The sequence below is a fragment of the Dipodomys merriami genome, unplaced genomic scaffold (genome assembly GCF_024711535.1).
Source record: "Dipodomys merriami isolate MVZ:Mamm:240054 unplaced genomic scaffold, mDipMer1.0.p SCAF_64, whole genome shotgun sequence".
Taxonomy (NCBI): Eukaryota; Metazoa; Chordata; class Mammalia; order Rodentia; family Heteromyidae; genus Dipodomys; species Dipodomys merriami.
Window position 1 is genome coordinate 3905001 of NW_027206224.1, and position 20208 is coordinate 3925208.

The 20208-nt window shown below is 42.2% G+C and overlaps 1 protein-coding gene across 1 annotated transcript in view; it reads left to right on the forward strand.

Annotated features, from left to right (window-relative positions):
• The window catches only part of LOC138815446 (CKLF-like MARVEL transmembrane domain-containing protein 4), a 56303-nt gene that overhangs the window by 24842 nt on the left and 11253 nt on the right, over positions 1–20208 (forward strand). Inside the window, exon 2 of the mRNA XM_070004872.1 lies at positions 15798–15974. Within this exon, the coding sequence (XP_069860973.1) occupies positions 15798–15974 (177 nt within the window). The remainder of the gene's footprint in view (positions 1–15797; positions 15975–20208) is intronic.

Genomic DNA, 20208 nt, shown 5'->3' on the forward strand with positions numbered 1-20208 from the left:
TTCTCATCCAGTTGATTTGATTATCCTAAAACAAGCTTTGTACAGGAAAGGAAAGGTAGATTTGTTACTATTTTCCTTTATTTTTCAGTTATTCTAATAACAAGCTAATGCTCTTAGTAACTTTTTACTAAAAGGCTGAAAATGAATTTTAAGAAGTAATGAGGTATTCCCTTTTATGATGTCATATCTATACAAACCTGTAGAATTTTATGTTCTTAATATATTTTAATATTTAGTGGTCACTTAATACTATCTAAATGTGGTGCTGTGACTCAGATATGGGACTTAAGATTTTTTAGTTTTGAAAAAAATGTATGAATTAAGGTTGTAAAAGTAGTACAAAATAAAATCTAGATTTTCCATGTTATTCTGTCACTGTAGGTATGTCTATATGTGCACATGTATATGGATGTTTGAATCATGTTTTAAATCTCTTGGACAGTTTATGGCAGACCCAATATCTCTTTATCTTTCTTCTTTCTTTTTTCTTGTTCTTGAGACAGGGTCTCACAATATAGCCCAGACTGGTCTTGAACTCAAGATCTTGCTGTCTCAGCCCCAAGTGCTGAGTTGTTTTTTTTTTAATCTCTGAAACTTCAGTCTTCTGAAAACAAAACTACTCTCTTTTGTAACTATGTATAATAATATACCTAGATCAGGAAATTAATGATTGAGTAGCATTAGCAAATCTATAACTCTCATTGCCATACATATTTTCCCCCTACTCAAAATTGTTCTTTAAATCTTATTTATTTATTTATTTATGGTCATGCACTTATTTTGGCACTTGTTCAGGTTGCTTGCTCCCAAGTTTTCATATTCCCAGCCCTGGTTTTTGCTGGTTATTTTGGAGATGGAGTCTCACAGACTTCTTTACTAGGCTGCTTTGAATCTAGATCCTCTAGGTTTCAGCCTCCTGAGTAGCTAGTTACAAGAGTGAGCCATTGATGCTCCTTCCTTCCTTCCTTCCTTCCTTCCTTCCTTCCTTCCTTCCTTCCTTCCTTCCTTCCTCCCCTCCCTCCCTCCCTTCTTCCCTCCCTCCCTCTCCCTCTCTCTCCCTCTTTTCTATTCTTTCTTTCTTTCTTTCTTTCTTTCTTTCTTTCTTTCTTTCTTTCTTTCTTTCTTTCTTTCTTTCTTTCTTTCTTTCTTTCTTTCTTTCTTTCTTTCTTTTTCTTTTCTTTTCTTTCCCATGTTGTGGGTCCTGTGTTAGTTACATTTAGTCACCATGCCTGTTGAATCTCCTTGAGTCCAGAATAGCTCTTCAGCTCTGTGTTTCATGGCATTGACATTATGAAAGGACACAGGCCAGTTGTTTTGTAGAATGTCCTTCAATTTGGGTTTGTCTGACGTTTTCTGCTGTTTAGATTCTGGTTGCTGTGGTATTGTCGGGAATACTGTAAAAATGATGATGCATTCCTTTCAGTGCATAACACAGGGCAAATGATGTGAATTTGGTCCATTACTGGCCATCTTAAGCTGGTTAAAGTGATGCCTGCCAAGCTTCTCCACCATCGAGTTACAGTTCTTATGTGATTAAAAAGTATTCCTCCTCTCCACCTCCTCCTCCTTTCCTCTTTCTCCTCCTCCTCTCCCTCTTCTCTCTTCCTTTCACTTCCTCCTCTGATAGTGGGGCCTTACAAGTAAGATGGGGTTTAAGACTACACTTCTAGGGTGGGAATGTAGCCCAGTGGTAGAGGGTGTGTGTGTGTGTGTGTGTGTGTGTGTGTGTGTGTGTGTGTGTGTGTGTGTGTGTGTGTGTGTGTGTGTGTGTGTGTGTGTGTGTGTGTGTGTGTGTGTGTGTGTGTGTGTGTGTGTGTGTGTGTGTGTGTGTTGTGCATTTTCCCTTTATTTTTGTCAAGGCTGGCACTCTACCACTTGAGCCACAGCTACACATCTGGCTTTTTGGTGTTTAGTTGGACATAAAAGTCTTACAGACTTCTGGGCTGGCCTTGAACTTCAATCCTCAGATCTCCTCTTGAATAGCTAGAATTCAGGCGTGAGCTGTGGATAGGCAACTTTCAATATGCTAAAAGCCATTAAACTGAAGTATATTTTAATGGAAAAAGAACCAACCCATCCAGGATAGGGGGAAAATTAAACTAGAGGATGCTAATGGCTTTACCCCTTCCTGCACAGCTTTTGATGCACAGTAGGAGGCATCAACAGAGGAGTCTTTTTTTATGAGGACTCCATGAGCCACTGTTGTCATTACTTCTGGGACTAGGGTCATCATTTGTAAATACTATGCTGATCAGTAACCTGGAATCTGTGGTGTGTGCACAGAGGCTCTTGGGGTCATGGCTTTGGGTGCTTAGGGAGGCTACCTTCTACTAGCTGCTACCTTCTCCACAGAGGCCAGGCTGGACCCTCCACAGAGGGATGGTACAGAAGTAGGTGTGTGTCAGTGAGCTGGGTTTTTCTGGTCTCAGAATATGCAGTTCACCCTCATGTCCTAAGTCAGTGTTTAGCAAAACCTGCCACAGCCTGCTGGTTTCTCAATCAACGAGAAAAGCAGTGTTCTGTTTTCATTCCATTAAGGGGCCTTGTCATGTTGGCATGGGGAGGTTCCTGAGAAAGTAGAAGAGGGAAAGGAGACCACTTTGTTTTTAATCATGTGAGGGTGTATATGCTGCCTTTGGGGTCTCAGGGAAACAGGAAAGAAAATCCTAATGCCAGCAGCAGCGTTAAATGTCTTCAGATGCATATGGTTTGCAGGCAGTTGATTCCCATGTTCTCATCATGTGCATTGTTTTTGCTCCATTACTAATCTAAATGGTCTGGAAATAGAGCTTTTTGGGTAGGATGGCATTTGCTGTAAAATTCTGTGGAGATTCTCTTGGCAGGAAAGATGCTGACCGTCCTGTGGTTTTCTGCAACCATGTGCAGTTGTATCATCAAGCCACATAAGATTTTCTAGACTTTTTAAAAAATAGGAAATTGTTTTATACTTCATTGGACAACATTGAATAGTTGGATATCCAAAAATAAATCTGCTGTAATTCTCCTGAGACTATGCTATCCTGTGGCTAGCTCTCATTGACAGGTCACCTGTGGGTTTAATGTGTGCCCTGATGCCCACTCATGCTATAAGAACTGACAAAAAAAATGAGTGTTGTGCCCCAAAACAGAACTGGAATGCATGCTCTAAAGTTCAACTCTTATTTATGGCTTTAGGATTCCAAAACAGAAAAATTATTTACAAGGTAGAACTCAGCTTGGAAAATTTGTCAGTACTGGCTTGAGAAAGTGTTTGTGACCATGGCCAACCTCAGGCTAAACTAATTGACAGCTTCCCGGGACATTAACAGCCTGGGCCCTTCTGTCTTTGGTGGAAACAAAGCCTTTGGGATGCAGGCAGCTCTGCTTGGAGTAATGGCTGCCTGCCAGCAGTGCACACCTTGTAGCACTCTGATAGACCCTGGCTGCCTGCCCTCCTCACTTCCTTCTGACCACCCTAAGCCCTTGGCATCCTCTCCCTTTGCTCCTCATTTCTTCCATAGCAATAAGGAACATATTTATCTCTACCTCTTAACTCTTTTGTTCAACTAATTGCTACTGATTAATTATTAGTTCTCCCTGCCTCTGTGTGTGTGTGTGTGTGTGTGTGTGTGTGTGTGTGTGTGTGTGTGTGTGTGTGTGTGTGTGTGTGTGTGTATATGCATACACACATGGGTTGGGGTCTGTGGTCTTCGCCCTTGGTGGTTTGGTTTTTACCCTTTGTAACTGTTAAATACGTAGCTTGGCAACTGTCCATTTAGATGGAGAAAAACAGTGAAACCAAAGATCACATCAGATGGTGGTTGCAAGTTAAATAATTTACACCTATAATTAGCACCTTTGTCAGGACTAAAAAATATTTACTCATTCCCCTATTGTGTCAAAGGGAGAAGAGGGTATTATTTTAAATTCATTTTCCTCATGGGATGGCATCTCTAGAAGAGGGCCCCATGGATGATTCTTTTTTTTTTTTTTTTTTTTTTTTTTTGGTCGGTTGTAGGCTTTGAACTTTGGGCCTGGACATTGTCTCTGAGCTCCTTTCTCTTAAGGCTAGTGCTCTGTGACTTGAGCCACAAGTGCCACTTCCTGCTTTTTCTGTGATTAATTGGAGATAAGAGTCTCATGGACTTTCCTACCCAGACTGGTTTCAAACCATGATTCTCAGATCTCAGCCTCCTGAGTAGCCAGGATTACATGTATGAGCCACTGGTGACTGGCAGATAATTCTTAGAAAACTAAAGATGCTCCTATAGTAAGATCCCTTTGAGTATGAGTAATCACGTTGGTGGGTTTCAGGGACCTTCTTGGCATTGGTCACCCAGCTTTCATGCTATGTTCCTAAAAGAAAAGCTGTACACTGATCGGTTTCCTTTGGTCAAAGTGTGGGAAGACTACAGCTAAGTCATATGTTGGGCATCTTGTGGCATGAGGAGGTAGCACCCTTGGAGCCCTGGACAAACTGAGCCTTACAATGGTGGTATGCTCCACTTCTTGAATGGGTGTGGGATCAAAGACAAGGTTTGTCCTAGGATCTAATGGCCCTATATGTTTAGGAAGCATCTACCTTATGGATATTCCTTATATGCAAACCATTGTTACACTTAGGTTCCAAGCACAACTATTTCAGTCCCTTGGCACACATGTGACATAGCTTCTAGTTTAGAAGCTTAAGTTTGAAGATGATCTGCCATTTAACAAGCCTATACAGATACAGTACATCTTTGAAGCCTTGAGCTCAGGACTTGAAGAGATGGAAAGGCCTCCTCAGTCCTCTAGCTCCAGGATCCCATGTTAACATGCCCTACGAGTGCTGGGCACAGAGATGAGTTCTGAAGAGGAATTGCTGTGTGGACTTCCTCCCCCTCCCTGCCTTCTCTGTCCAGCATGTCCCAAGGGCTTCTAGCAGGAGTTGGATGGTAAAGACTTTCCCTTGTGGTGTGGCTGAATACAAGCCATGTGTTTATTTCTCCTCAGATATGTTTTCAGTGTTGGTGGGAAGAGATGTTTTGATTTTGAATGTGCTAGAGCTGGTCAGAGGATGGCCTGATATGAGATGCTGCTCTGTGGTGCGTGGTGACCACTCAGTTCACCGGGGCCTATTGCTGAGGGAACCTACTGGGTCACTGGGTTTCTATGTTCTTACTCTGTGAATTATGCATGACCAAGTTGAGAATGGATTGTCTGTTTCCCAAACTGGTTTTGCTCCAAACATTTCTGTGCAAACTTGAAGGTTGTAATAGCTGTGCAAGGATAGGGGGAATTCTGTGTTCTTGTAGCATAATTCAGGAATCAAATAAAGGCAATTGGGTTTAACTGCACTTTTCAGGGATGTGCCATACTGATGTGCCATGAGCACCCTGAGACCAGAGATGTAGTGAAGGCAGAAATGACATGGGGCTTAGCATAAGAAACCCCAAAGCTATGTGGTGTGGTAGTATGGACATGCACAGCTATGTGAATATAGGGCTCCTATTCCATAACCCAGAGGGTCTGGTGGCATTGGTACTTGAGACACAACAGTAATGGTCCCTGGTTTCAAATAGTAGTCATTTTAGCATGTGACAGTTTTTAAGGCTTCTCATATAGATCAGGGTATTAAAAATTGTTATAAATGCTATATTTTGTAGGTATATTTTAATCTGTGCCTCTTTAGATCCTTCGATAAGCTGATAATCAAGGAAGATTTGGAATCTGATGAACCTTTAAAGATGCCTTGGAAGGCATGCAGGCAGTGTTCCTTCCTGGGGCCTTTGCTGTTACGTTTAGAGTGGGTGACACTAGCCTTAGACAGTGGCTCAGAGTAGAGGAGATTGGCTGGCTTGCTGCCACTAGGCAGCTCTGCTGAGGATGAACTCGTGATAAAGCAATGGAATGAACATAAACTTGTAGACTCTGCTTGCATTTCTGATTCAAGCTCTTAATTTCATTTTAAAATAGTCATGAATGATTTCAAAGCAGATTGGTTCGTAGAGGTCACTAACATTTAACTCAAGAAAACCTGGATTTAAAAAAATTCAATGCATGAAACTTTTTTTAAAAAATAACTAAAACTCAAAGGAGGAGGCCACAATGCTTGATAAGAAATGTATTCATTATCTTGCCTATGTAATTGTAACCCCTCTGTACAGTATTTTCACAATAAAAAAAAACAACAACTAAAACCATGAATGCTTATTGTAGATATTTTGGAAAATAACAGATACCTAAAACAACATCACTGCATGTCTGCCATGTAGATGGATTCACTGTTAATATTTTGCTGTAGGTTCTTCCTGAACTTGTATAAATATGATATATTTATATTTATGCATACTTGTATATATACATTTATGTTTCTAACATACACATATATTGTGTAATATATGCATGCATTTAAATATATACTCATGAATTCTGAAGATATATCATATTTAGATATTTACACTCTACAAGAGTATTTAAAACCAAAAAGAACAGTCTCCTCTATTCCATGGTACTCTAGTTAGTTCTAAGCGTAGAGCTTTCCCTTTGTTAATTGTTTAATATAAGTATTTCAATACATGTAGTATGTTTGTGAACACAACTGGCCTTTTTTTTTGTGCCTCACTCAAAATTAGATCACTTTATGCCTTACATCTTTGCTTTGTTCTTTTTTATTTTGCGCCAGTTCTGGGACTTGAACTCAGGGTCTGAGTGCTGTCCCTGTGTTCTTTTGCACAAGGCTAGCTTTCTATCACTTTAGCCACAGCTCCACATTCTTTTTGTTTTTGTTTGTTTTTTGTAGATAAAATGCCACGTACTTTCCTGCCTTGGCTGGCTTTGAACTGCAGTTCTCAGATCTGGTCCTCCTGAATAGCTAGGATTACAATTGTGAGCCACCAGTGCCTGGCTGTTTTTTGTTTTTGTTTTTGGTCTCAGTAAGACAAAATTCACTTCTGTGTAGAAGGGTGCTCCACTGGCAACCAAGCAAGCACCTCAGTTCTTCTAAGCAACACCTAGCCATCCTTCCCCATCAGTACATATATTTTGCCTATTACTTGGCCTTTGGTTCCTTACTGTATGTAGATGTGTAGTAGTATGTTTAACCATGGCTCTCCTGCTAGGTGCTAACAGTTATGACAAGGATTGTGCAGGGGCTGTCAGTAATCTCACCATCAGTATGGGGGTGCCTATATACAGGATAGCACTGTAATTGTTAAGAGTCTGGTAAGTTGTCTAGGCACTGGTGGGTCAGGTCTGTAATTCTAGCTACTCAGAAGGCTGAGGTCTGAGGATCATAGTTTGGCACCAGCCCAAGGAGGAAAGTCTCAGAGAGAGATGGTTAATTCCAATTAACCATCAAAAAAAAAAAAAAAATCAGAAGTGGAACTGGGGCTCAAGTAATAGAGTACTAGCCTTGAGCAAAACAGCTCACAGATAGCTCTCAGGCCCTGAGTTCAAAACTCAGGACTGGTACACCAAATAAATGAATAAGTAACTAAATAAAGCCTGTTAGGTGAAAATGATTTTGCTTTTTCTTAGTGGAAGTCCAGTGGATATGTTTATGTGTTTATTTGTCATGCATCCCCATTCCCCATGCCCAGTCTGGAGTTTTGCTGGCTGTTGGGGCTGGGGCAAGAACATAGTGAGATTGCTTGTGGTCCCTAAAGACTGCTGCCACAGTATCGGGCACTTCACCTGCTCACATTTCATTGCCCAAACCCAGAGGCATATCAGGTTTGGGGAGGGGGTCTTGAGACTCATAAGATTTTGGAGGCCTACTTTAGGAATAAAATATATATAATTAAGAATAAAGGGCTGGTAAAGATTGACCTCCCTTATGACCCAGTCATACCACTTCTAGGCATCTACCCTGAATAACAGGAATATACAAGGACACGTGCACCTCCATGTTTATTGCAGCACTGTTCACAATAGCTAGGATATGGAAACAACCCAGATGCCCCACCACACATGAATGGATCCAAAAATTGTGGTATCTATACACAATGGAATATTATGCAGCCATTAGAAATGACAAAATAATGGCATTTGCAGGGAAATGGATGGAGCTAGAAGGAATCACGTTGAGCGAGGTAAGTCAAGAGCAAAGAGACAAACGGTATATGGTCTCCCTGATAAGTGGATGCTAAATCCAAAATGTTAGGTGATATGACAAAATTAACAGGACTTAAGAAACAAAGAACTTCCACTCATCTGGTCGAACCACTACTAAATATCCCCATGCTGCTGATCACATGTATGGTGTATATGTGTACACTGTTATATGTTATAGACCGTGATAGACAATTTGCTCCAGGAAAGTTAGAGTGAACTTGTGACTTTAAATGAGGATCATTATTCCACAATACTGTGAAATTTGGGAAATTATGTAATCACTTAATCACAATTAAAAAAAAAAAAACACCTCAGGGAAGGTAGGGAGGGAAGGGATAGTAGGAGGAAAACAATGGAGGGGGTAACAATGCCCAATAGGAAGTGTACTCATTACCTTGCTCATGTAACTGTAACCCTCTGTATAGTATCTTTACAATAAAAAATTAAAAAAAAAAAGAATAAAGGGCTGGGAATGTGGCTTAGCGGTAGAGTGCTTGCCTAGTAATGCATGAAGCCCTGGGTTAGATTCCTCGGTATCACATAAGCAGAGAAAACCGGAAGTGGTGCTGTAGCTCAAGTGGTAGAGCACTAGTCTTGAGCACAGAGAGGCTCTAGGACAGTGCCCAGGACTTGAGTTCAAGCCCCAGGACCAGCAAAACAAAAAACAAAAAACAAAAAAAGCCCAGAACCTGTTCCATAGTGAACGATTATTTAAAATGAGAAGCACCTAAATTATGGGCTTAAAACTTATTTTCTTTCTGTTTTTTGTTTTGGGCTCCACTAAAAACTTGTTGTTTTTGAACTTCATTGTGATCAATAATTCTGAAAAAGTATACAAAATCAATCTAAAATTTAAGTTTATTACATAAGATTTTTAGATTGCTACTACATTATGTCAAGCAGCTTTGCTATATAATATCCATTTGCTCTTCTAAGAGCTAGGGTATAGATCAGTGGCAAGGCACTTGGCCTAGCATGAACAAAGTCCTGAGCTTGACTAACTCTGTGTGCGTGCGTGCGTGCGTGCGTGCGTGTGTGTGTGTGTGGTGGAGAGGGGCTCTTCTACTAGGTACAGGTTTATTGGTAAGTCTGTGTAGGAGTCTGTCACTGGAATGCTTTTTCAGGCTGTTCCAGTAAGTTGGAAGCAGGTTTTGGTGCCTTTTTATCTGGGATTATCAATCTTTGTTCAAAATCTGACAAGAATACCAAAGTGTGATCTAAAACGTTGAAACACAAAACTGCAGCCTCCTATATAGGACTTGCTATTTGTAGTACTGCTATTGTGTTGTGCCTTACAAACCCTAGAGTGAGTTCTTTTCACATGATTCCCACCAAGAAGGAGGAAGTGTAGAGTGATTCATAATTCCACATGCTGCATTAGACACAGTGTCCATTGGGTGTTGATGACAGCGTGATCTCTGCTGCCACTTTGTGCACCTGCCAGGCTGAAGAATGTCCCAGTCAAGTTCTGGCTTCACATACTTCACTCCCTATTTCTCCTTCACTACCTATACACTTCTAGTTGAATTTGGGGCCCTATCCCTCTATCATAATGTCAGGTCAGTCATTGCAGTGTGTGTTGGAACATTTCCCACACTGAGAAAGCTACAGGAACTTGACCATATATGGAAGTGACAACTGACCCCAAATTTAAGGTGCCCCTCCCTCAATTTCCAATTAGCCGACGCCCCATTTTGTCTTTGCTGTTCTATCATCACCTGGCACAGGGATCTGTGACAAAGTTGGAGTGGGAAGAGGTGGTGGTCTTAACTGATTGCAGTTATAACAGCTTGCTTTTGAAGTTTTACAAAAAACATGACAATATGATCATCTTGCTAGATAGAGGCCCTTCTAGGTAGGGTCTTGCAAGGAGCAGATGCAAGACAGGGCTCTGAAGCATTAGCTTCATCCTCTAGAATAAATCCACCTCTGGATAGTCTCACAATAAGTTTCCAGCCCCATCCTGTGCCTGTTCAGAAGATAACTGGGAATCTAGGTGAATGGTACTGTTCTCCAGAAAGCTCTTAACAGTTTATACTCGGGTCAGTGGTAACATGGGGATTTATGAACATTTAATCAGTGTTATAATAGCCAGCCAGTCCTCTTTTTTCCCTCCCTTCCTCCTTTTTGATGTTGCCAATCATAATTAGCCACAGTTCTGGAATTTCCACAGTTTGTGGAAATCTGACAACCTCATAATATCAATTTACTTGTCAACTATGAAAAATGCCTATTCTGGGTCAGCTGGTAGGTATTACATGGAAAGGGCTCTCCAAGGGTACTCATGCCCTCCTGATTAGCACTCCCATAGCTTTTCCTTACTTACATCTTCTCAGACATCTCTGCAATCTTTAACATGTGGCCCTTGCCCTCAGCAAAGGTGCTGTAAGTTCAGTTACTTTTAACTCCTTGGTTGCCTCAAAGTTGTCAGTTGTTCAGTATAACTTTTTTGTTGTTCTTATTTTTTATTTTCTTGTAGGTAAGTGTGCTACAGCAGTGATAATTAGATTTCACTTTAGTAGGAATCTTGTGTCTGTCCCTTGATACCTGTTGATATCATCTCTTTCCTTATGTAAAATAGAGTTATATTGGGGGATTGTATAGTAAAGAATGAGAAATGCCTTGTACTTTTTTGTGTGTGCCGGTTCTGGGGCTTGATCACAGGACCTGGGTGCACTCCCTAATTTTTTCTGCTCAAGGCTAGTGCTTAACTTCTTGAGCCACATACAGCTCCACTTCTAACTGTGTAGTGCTTGATTTGTCCCCAGGTAATGACTAGTAGGTACTTATTACTATATGAACAAAGCTCCCTAACATCTTATCTATTGCTGCATAATTACTCCCAGTGGCTTGAAAAAATAATCTATATTATTATTATTAATACTATTATTATTATCATCTTTTGTGCCAGTCTGAGGGCTTAAACTCAGGGCTTGGGCACTGTCCCTGAGCCTTTTTGCCCAAAATAGCACTCTACCACTTGAGCCCCAGCTATACTTTTAGCTTTCTTGTGGTCAGTTGGAGATAAGAGTCTTACAGACTTTCCTTCTGGGGCTGGCTTTGAGCTGAGATCTTCAGGTCTCAGCCTCCTGAGTAGCTAGGATTATAGGTGTGAGACATCAGGGCCTGGCTATATTATTATTATTATTATTATTATTATTATTATTATTATTATTATTATTGTATACCAGCACTAGGGATTGAACTCATGCCCTTGTGTATTCACTTGGATTTTTTGCTCAAGTCTGATAGTCTACCACTTGAATCACAGCTCTACTTCCAGCTTTTTGCTAATTAATTGGAAATAGAGCCTCACATATACTTCTTCCAGGGCTGGCTTCAAAGAATGATCCTCAGACCTCATCTTCCTGAATAGCAAGATTTACAGGTTTGGGCCACTAGCTAGCTCCAAGCTAAAATCCTTTATTATTATTTTGCTTTTAGGGTTTTGAAATTCTAGGGTGGCTTTGCTCTAGCCCTCTCATGTGGTCACGGTAAGGGTGTCAGCTGGGGCAGTGTCAACTGAAGGCAGGTTGACCTGCTCCTGAGAAGGCTCACTCACTTGGCTGTTGGTAGGAGGCTTTACTTCTTTGGCACTTGGTCTTTGCACAGGCCTATTGAATGTCTTTGAGACTGAAAAATGCCTTTTCCCCAAAGTAAGTGATCCCACAGAGGCAAAGAGCAAAGCAGAAATCACATAGACTTTCCCGACCTAGCAAGTTAAATCAGGTAATAGGTGAGCCATATCTATTGTGTCACAGGATGCAAATACTAGGGAGGCCTACATGGGTATGGCCATTCTAGAAGCTGACACACCCACTTGGTAGCTGAAAATGTGATTGATTAAGAAGGGTCTTCCTGTATAGCTCAGGCTGGCCTTGAACTCTCCATCCTTCTACTTCATCCTTAACCATGATCTAAACTGAGAATCTGAGATCCTTCCCCATGCAAACCAGATCCCCTGCAGGCTTCCTTATCTCAAGATGGCAATGCCATTCTTCCCATTGCTTGGCAGGGAAGACCGAGACTTGCACTTACCTCTCTTCCCCTCACATTTAGTTATATGGCAGCAAGAGCTATGGGCCCTTCAACATAGGCCAAGAGTTTAACCCTGTCATCATCTGTATTGCACCCACCTAGTCCATGCTCCATTCACCCCTGCAACAGACCAGTCTCCTGTGGTCCTTCTCTCTGCAATAGCTGGTGGCTATTTATTTACTTATTTAATATATAATTGTACAATGTGGTTACAAGACTCAAATCTCTTTGTACCTCTCTCTAAGTGCTTCCTTAATGCTTCCTTTGATTCCAGACCTGTCTGGCCTTGAGCATATGTATTTAGCCTCCCTTCCTGAAAGCCTCCTTCCTGAAAGCCCCTGCTCAGGCCCTAGCTGATTGATCTCCTGCCTTTCACCTGCCCTTCCTCCTGAGAGCCTCCTCTGCTTCCCACAGCACTATTCCAGCCTGTTCTAGGGCTTCTGCATCCTGCCTGCTTCCGCTTCATTCGCCTGCCCTGCCTTTAGTCTTTCTCCCTAGTTCCCTATTCTAGCCTTTATTTAATTAAAACAAACAAAAATCTATGAGCTAGCAAACAGGGTTTTAAAAATCTTGTTAAGGGCTGTAAGTGGCCTTTCATATTAGCATATTCTTGAAGCTGTTTTCATTTTAACTTTTAAAAATGTAGGTGTTACCTTTCCTCACAAATATGGTTGAAGTTAACATACCAGAAACATTTGTAACTCATCAGTATAGTGTGTTATTTCTTGCCCAAGATTAGTAGATCCGATTACAGGGATGAAAAAAGAAAAAGTAGTTTAGGAGTTTCCCTTATATGAACTGTTTCTTTTGTGAATAGATTGCAAGTTAGGCATGTAATTTAGAGAGTGAATTAAGGTCTAAGGTCCTATGGAGAATTATAAGGAGAGTCATTAGGAAAAGTACAAAGTATGTATTCAGAGACTATGTCTTTTATTTTCTAATGGACAGATAAAAGCTGTATATGTTTACTGGGTGCTACATGATGTTTTAAAATATGTATATATTGTGGAATGGCTCCAGCTTGCACATTACCTCACTTATTTTTTGTTTTAGTAAAAAGAATTAAGCTCTGCTTCTTACCCATTTTAAAAATCTGATACACTGTTATAAAAATTATAGCCATCATACTGCACAATAGAGCTCTTGAACTAATTCTTCTTGCCTAATTGAAACTTTGCATCCTTTGACCAACCTGAATTGTATATTATATGTTGACTTAAGAATGGAAAGGTGAGCATACCAGGGATGGTTAGGAAAGATGTGTTGCCTACAACTATGGACAGTGGGAAAGCAGACCCACCCCTCTGTTGGCAGACAACTTGACAGATTTGTCAAGAATGGTAGATGTGGGGGCTGTAGTAGCCCACTTGAGCCCAGTTTGCCAACTCTATGCATGATATTGTACATTATGTCTTAGGAGTCAAGGGAACTGGCCTGACCCTGCTCTCACATGCCCAGGAGGCAGAGAGATGGACTGTGAAAGCAGAGGGAGGACAGGGCCCTGGGGGAGGGTGGAATAGAAAGACTGCCCCTTGAGGTGGCCCATTGAGAGGAACACTGAAAGTGTTAGTGGGATTTCAGGAGGGAGGTGGAGGAAGGAAGGAGGGGAGGGCCCCAGGGCAGCCTGTGCCTTGGCTGCTTCTCCACATTAGTCATCTGGAGCCTTGGTCAGAAAGCAGATTCCAGATCTGCTGGGCAAGCTGGAGGCAGAGCTGCTTCTGCATTTCACACCCCACATCCCGTGTGTGGGGCTCCCTGCCTCTGCTTCCTTAACCTGTGGGGTTAGGGCCACTCCCTGAGTGGCTCCTGGAAGGGAGCCAAGCAGAGGCCAGGAAACCAAGGAACCAATGGCCCCAAACCACTTGACCTTCCCTTGGTCCTAGGTCTATTACCACAGCCTTGGGCTGTCTCCTTCCTCTACAGGTTTCCTTGGTAACTTCTGTTGGTGTCTCTCTGAACTCTGCTTAGAATGTTACTTTTGTCTTTCAGAAAGGAATTGATTCTATCATTGGTTGATTTTTAATTTTTTAAAATAAATTGCCAGTCTGTCTTCCTGTGATGAAATCCAGTGATACACTTTGAAAAGCATATGGGGGAAGAAGGGGTTGTGTCAGTCATTCTTTTCAAGCCATTGTGATCCCATTTAGCTGGGGTCAGCCTAGCATGAACCTCCCAGCTAGCATTAGATAGCACAGGATTCCCCCCTTTTGGCGTGTGGCAGAACTGGGCTAGAGATGATTAACGGGGATAGGCAGCTTAGGAAGTATGGTGGCAAAAGAAAAACCTGAACATCACAGAAGTGTTTTTCTTCTTCTCCCTAAGGGCCAGCTGTTCCCTCCCAGGGCTACCCCATACTAGGCTGATTTCAGTATAGTGGTGGGGCCTTCCATGTTTACATTAGGAATTTGATCCTTTTGGCTGTGTGGGCTCTGTGTGTGTGTGTGTGTGTGTGTGTGTGTGTGTGTGTGTGTGTGTGTGTGTGTGTGTGTGTGTGTGTGTGTGTGTGTGTGTGTGTGTGTGTGTGTGTGTGTGTGTGTGTGTATGTGTGTATGCATACACGCATGTGTGCTGGGTACTAGCACTTAACTCAGGGCTTTGTATTCTCATTTGACTTTCTTACCCAGGGCTAGCATTCTTTCACTTGAGACACACCTCCAATCCAGCATTTTGTTGGTTAATTGGAGATGGAATCTCACAGATATTCTGCCTGGGCTGGCTTTGAACTGCTATCCTTCAGTTCTCAGCCTTCTGAGTAGCTAGGTTTACAGATGAGCCACTGGCGCCTAGCTAAGGAATTTGATCCTTTTATTTAGGCCTCTCTCTGAAAGACCCCAGATTTCTGGGATACTTTCCTCAACGGGAGGGCGCCCCAGAAGCCAAGACTCCAAACCAGTAGATGCAACAAGCAAGAGGAGTTTATTCAGCGTTTGCGCAAACGGTCTCTCTGCCTCGGCACAGGAGAGAGCCTCGAGCAGCGGTTACAGGCATTTTTAAAGGCAGAAACCCCAAGATTGACACATAACACAAGGCGTCTGGGGATTGGCCCGATTAGAGGTCACTATACACTCTAGCAATCATTTTTTACTACACGGGGAAGTTTATAACACTCTTTGTAATAAAACAATTGGCGCGGATGATCAAACTGAGGTAGTCACTCTGGGAGATAAGGGTTAGGGAGTTTACAGAGTTACAGGCTTGTGATTGATTAACATTTGGCCTAGTTTGCTGGACTTGCCAGGTGGTCCTTATCTTGGGTCCCTATCTTGGGTCCCTATCTTGGGTCCCATTTAGCCACTTAGGGAATCTTCAAACAGGAACCAGAAAAACATACCTGTTTGTTCTTTATCTATGACCACAAACCTTGTCCCAGGGGCTGGCATCTGGGCTCCGAGACTTTTTACTCAATTCCTTATTTCCAGAAGGGAGGGGGGTTAGTGCTAGGGCGAGCAAGTTTATAAAAGCAAAATCAGCAGTTAGCAATTGTAAAATATAACTCTTAATTTTTAATCTTTCACTCTCTACCTTTCCTACCTAAGAATTGAAGCAGGTCATATTTCTTACAGTTACATTGTAATCCCTAGAGAACTCTTTGGCTGTTGTTGTTTTGCTTTAACACGATAGGCATGTATGTCCACAAATATGTACTAAATATACACATGCATGTACGTTTCCAATTTTCTTCCTAGATTTTGTCCCTAATTGCGTTCATCTGCATTGAGACCATCATGGAATGCTCCCCGTGTGAAGGCCTCTACTTTTTCGAGTTTGTAAGCTGCAGTGCATTTGTGGTGACTGGAGTCTTGCTGGTTCTGTTCAGTCTCAACCTCCACATGAGGATCCCCCAGATCAACTGGAACCTGACAGTGAGTATAGGCCACATGACTACCTGAGGATTGGGGCTGCTTAGAGACTTGGAACCTCTCTAGATCAAATGTTTGGTTCTAGTTTATTTTAACATTTAAATATCTCATCATAGTTGATCTGTGAAATTTTAAAATTTCTTTACCTATTTGTCTAAAACTACAATATGAATTAAATCTTATCTCATCTTAGGAACACCATAGCAAAATTGTCTAGGCTCTTTTTTTTTTTTTTTTGGGTCCGGTCGTGGGGCCTGAACTCTGGGCCTGGGCACTGTCCCTCAGCTCTTCAGCTCAAGGCTAGCACTCTACCACTCGAGCCACAGTGCCACTTCCGGCTTTTTTCTTTTTATTTATGTGGTGCTGAGGAATCGAACTCAGGGCCTCAGGCATGCAAGGCAAGCGCTCTACCACTGAGCCACCTTCCCAGCCCTGTCTAGGCTCTTTTAAAGATGTCATTTTTACTTGATGATCATCTGAGAAGATTCATTGTGTTGGTATTCTCAAAATATGGGAAAGTAGCATTAATACATTTGCATATTTTTTAGACTAGACACAAAAGCTAGTTACAAAAATATTGATTTTGGAGGGATTGAAAGTATGAATATAAATGTTCATGACTTGTGAAGTTTAGAAGTAATTATTAATCTGGAGCATCTGGGGAAGGCTTGAGTGCTTTGCTCAAAACATCTTTGATAGAAACGTATGCTTGGGTCTGGGAAGGTGGTCAGTGGTAGAGTGCTTGCCTTGCATGCATGAGGCCCTGCGTTTGATTCCTCAGCACCACATAAGCAGAAAAAAGCCAGAAGTGGCACTGTGACTTAAGTGGTAGAGCCTTAGCCTTGAGCTGAAGAGCTAAGGGACAGCACCCAGGCCAAGAGTTCAGGCCCCACAACTGCAAAAAAAAAAAAAAAAAAGAAAAAAAGAAAAAAAAGAAAAGAAAGGTATGCTTTCTGCTGGGACAGCTGGCTCCCACCTTTAATCCTAGCAACTCAGAAGGATGAGCTCTGAGGATCGCAGTTCAAAGCCAGCCTAGACAGAAAAGTCCACGAGACTCCTAGCTCCAATTAACTACCAGAAAACTGGAAGTAGCAATGTGACTAAAAGTGATAGAGCTCAGGGACAGTACCCAGGCCTGAGTTCAAGCACCATGACTAACCAAAAAAAAAAAAAAAAGGCATGCTTCTTTTTCTCTGTGGTTTGAGTTCTTAGCCCGGTTTGGATATGTGGTCAGTTGCCATGGGAAGCTCAGAGTCAGTCAGTCTCAGGCCCCTTTCCTGCAGAGTTACATTCACTCTTCAACTCCTCAGCCCAGTACCTCACTCAGCTAGTGTTTATTGAGAGGGCCTTAGTAACTTCAGGCAACTGGGATACCAGTGAATAAGATGACCTCGGCCTTGCTCCCAGAGTGTTTATTATTTTCCTGAGTACTTGGGATTGAACCTAGGGCCTCATACTTGCTAGACAAGAGCGCTATTATTTGAGTTCTGCCCTTAGATTGTTTGAGCTATACTTGAGATTTATTTATATTCATCTTATTTTAATTTTTGCCAGTACTGGAGTTTGAACTCAGGACCTTATGCTTGTAAGGCAAGCAGGCAGGTACTATACTGCTCTTACCAGTGCTTCCAGCTCTCAGAGATTCTAATGTTAACAAATCCCCATTTGAGGGATTTATTCTGTGGTGTTTTTCTCTGTATACTAGGAGCTCACACACTTATATGTTCTACCCTTTTTATCTCCATTAGTGTCCAGGCTACGTGCTCATCCCATTCCTCCCTTCTTCCAGCATTTGCTCACCTGGCCCATCTGCTTGTGGATGTCTGACCCACTACCCCAAACCTGTCAGTGGCTTCTATCTTCTTAGTTGCCACCAGAGCCAAGGCCTGCGCATCCAAACTTCCCTAAAGAGGAGATTTGAACCTGCCTGCTTTCACTAATTCCCTATAGCCTGGTTGCTTTTCTAATTATTAACTGTTAAGAAAACCCTGGAAGTTCATGTGTATTATAATGAAGAATTACAGTGATTATGTAGCTACCACTTAAGACAAGAACTTGGATATTCTCCTCTGTGTTATTTCCAAAGACAAGTTCCCCTTCTCCAACTCACCATCCTAACCTTGCCAATCTGGCTTCTGTCTCCACACCACCATTAAAAGCCCTCATATTCTGGATCCTCCATCTGCTCAGGGCCTCACCCCACTGGTAGTGACTTATTTGGGATTCTCCATCCCTCTGGCCATGCTTTCTGTGCTTTCTCATATGTCACCTGTTCCTGGCTTCCTTCTTCCTTGGCTGTTCCTGCTCAATGGCCACTAGTTCTGGCTCTTTGCCCAGATTCTTCCTATCTATGAACCTAGACTAGTGTCATGGTGGATTCAGAAAGGTTTAGAGTCATTCAGAGCGGCTGTTTTGGAGCCCTGAGCTCTTAATCATGACTCGTCCTCCCCTTCATACACATCAAGTATCTATGCCATGCTAAGCAATCCTTAACTCTTCAACAGCAATTAGGTATTCAGTACTTCATTCATCTTTGATACCAGCTCCCACAGTTAGCACAGACAGATCCACAGGTTCATGGCTCAGCTCTAGATTGTCTTGCCTCAGATAACAGTTTCAGCTGGAGTGTGTAGCTACTTCGGCCTGGATCACTACAGATTTGGGTTTCCACAAGCCCTTCTCAGGCTCCATAATTTTCTACCATGGCTCACAAAACTCAGGAAAATAATTTCCTTGCAATTCTGGTTTGTTAAAAGCATACAGCTTGTGGGCAGCCAAATGAAAGAGATGCACAGGATGAGGTTTGTAAGGGCCAAGTGTGCAGGAGCTTTTGTCCCTGTGTGGTCCCAGTATTTGAGTGTACCTGCCAATGAAGGAGCTCCTGGGGCCCCATAGTTTGGGGTATTTTTGAAAGTGAGATTTCCTTAGGTAGGCATGATTATTGGTCAAATCATCAGTCACTAGGTAATTGAATTCAGCATTCAGGGCAAGAACTAAAAGTTTTTACCCTTTATTCCTGCAGTTACTTTTTCTGGCTACCACCCTGGCCCCCACCCCCACCCCGTGCTGAAATTACCACCTCTTCCCTAACAAGAGTGGCTTCATTAGCTTGAACTGAAGCCTAATTAGCCAGCCATAGTAACATCATATATTGGTGATTCTAGCTACTTGAGAGATGATGGTAGAAGGATTTCTTGAGGTCAGGAGTTTGAGACCAATCTGGGCAACTTAAGCCCTGTCTCAAAAAAAAAAAAGAGCAAACTTCAAAGCTTTCTGTAAATAAGCAAAAATGCTTTTTGACTCAAGGAATTTCAGTAATTTGATCAAATCTGTAGCTCTGTGTATGTGTGTGTGCTGGTATCAGGGCTTGAACTCAATACTTCACACATTCTCACTTGGCTTTCTTGCGGCTAGTTCTCTATCATTTGAATGAGGCCTACAGACTGGTATTTGAGCCACTAATGTGCATCGGTCTGTGATGACTTAGGGTGGATCCAGTGCATAAGAGTCTCATTCCAGATCATTTAGCAAACATTGACACCTGCTTCATGCCAAGTTTTGGAACTAGAAGTAGAGTTCAGGCTGCAAACTGCTCTTCAGTGAGACGAGTGCTCACCAGGATCTGGTGGTATGTGAGGTTAGGACCACTGGTGAGCAGGTGAGTGCCTCAGTAGCAGATATGGGGTGGGCAGGACACTCAGAGGAAATGCCAGGCTCCAAATGGGCCTCAAGGTATAAGAAGTGATTTCTTGGAGGTGGGAATGTGGCTTAGTGTTAGAGTGTTGCCTAGTATGCATGAAGCCTTGGGTTCAATTCCTCAGTACCACATAAATAGAAAAAAAAAGTGATTTCTTGGCACAGAGTGTGGAACGGGGTCAGGACTCACCAGGGATGGGCATATGGCACAAACAGGTAAGAAAGGAGATGGGGGGCTAGGAGTTTGGGACAGAGAGGGTGGTCCCCTGCTTAGTGCTAGCTGATTTGTGATGCTTTATAGAACTGCTAGTACAATTTTTCAAGAGTAGTTAGTGTTGTCCAGGCCAGATGGTATTGATCTTTTACTGGGTTGCCTAGGTATACACCTGTGCTTACAGGGGTATGTTATTGAAAGCAAGACCAAAAGCATTTGTTTACATATGGCATTCCTCTTCATCTCTTAGCATAAGGAGGGGCAGTAACCTTTCAGGAACCAGACAGATGACATAAAGTGGCTGTGTAAGACCGCAGGGAGTGGGGA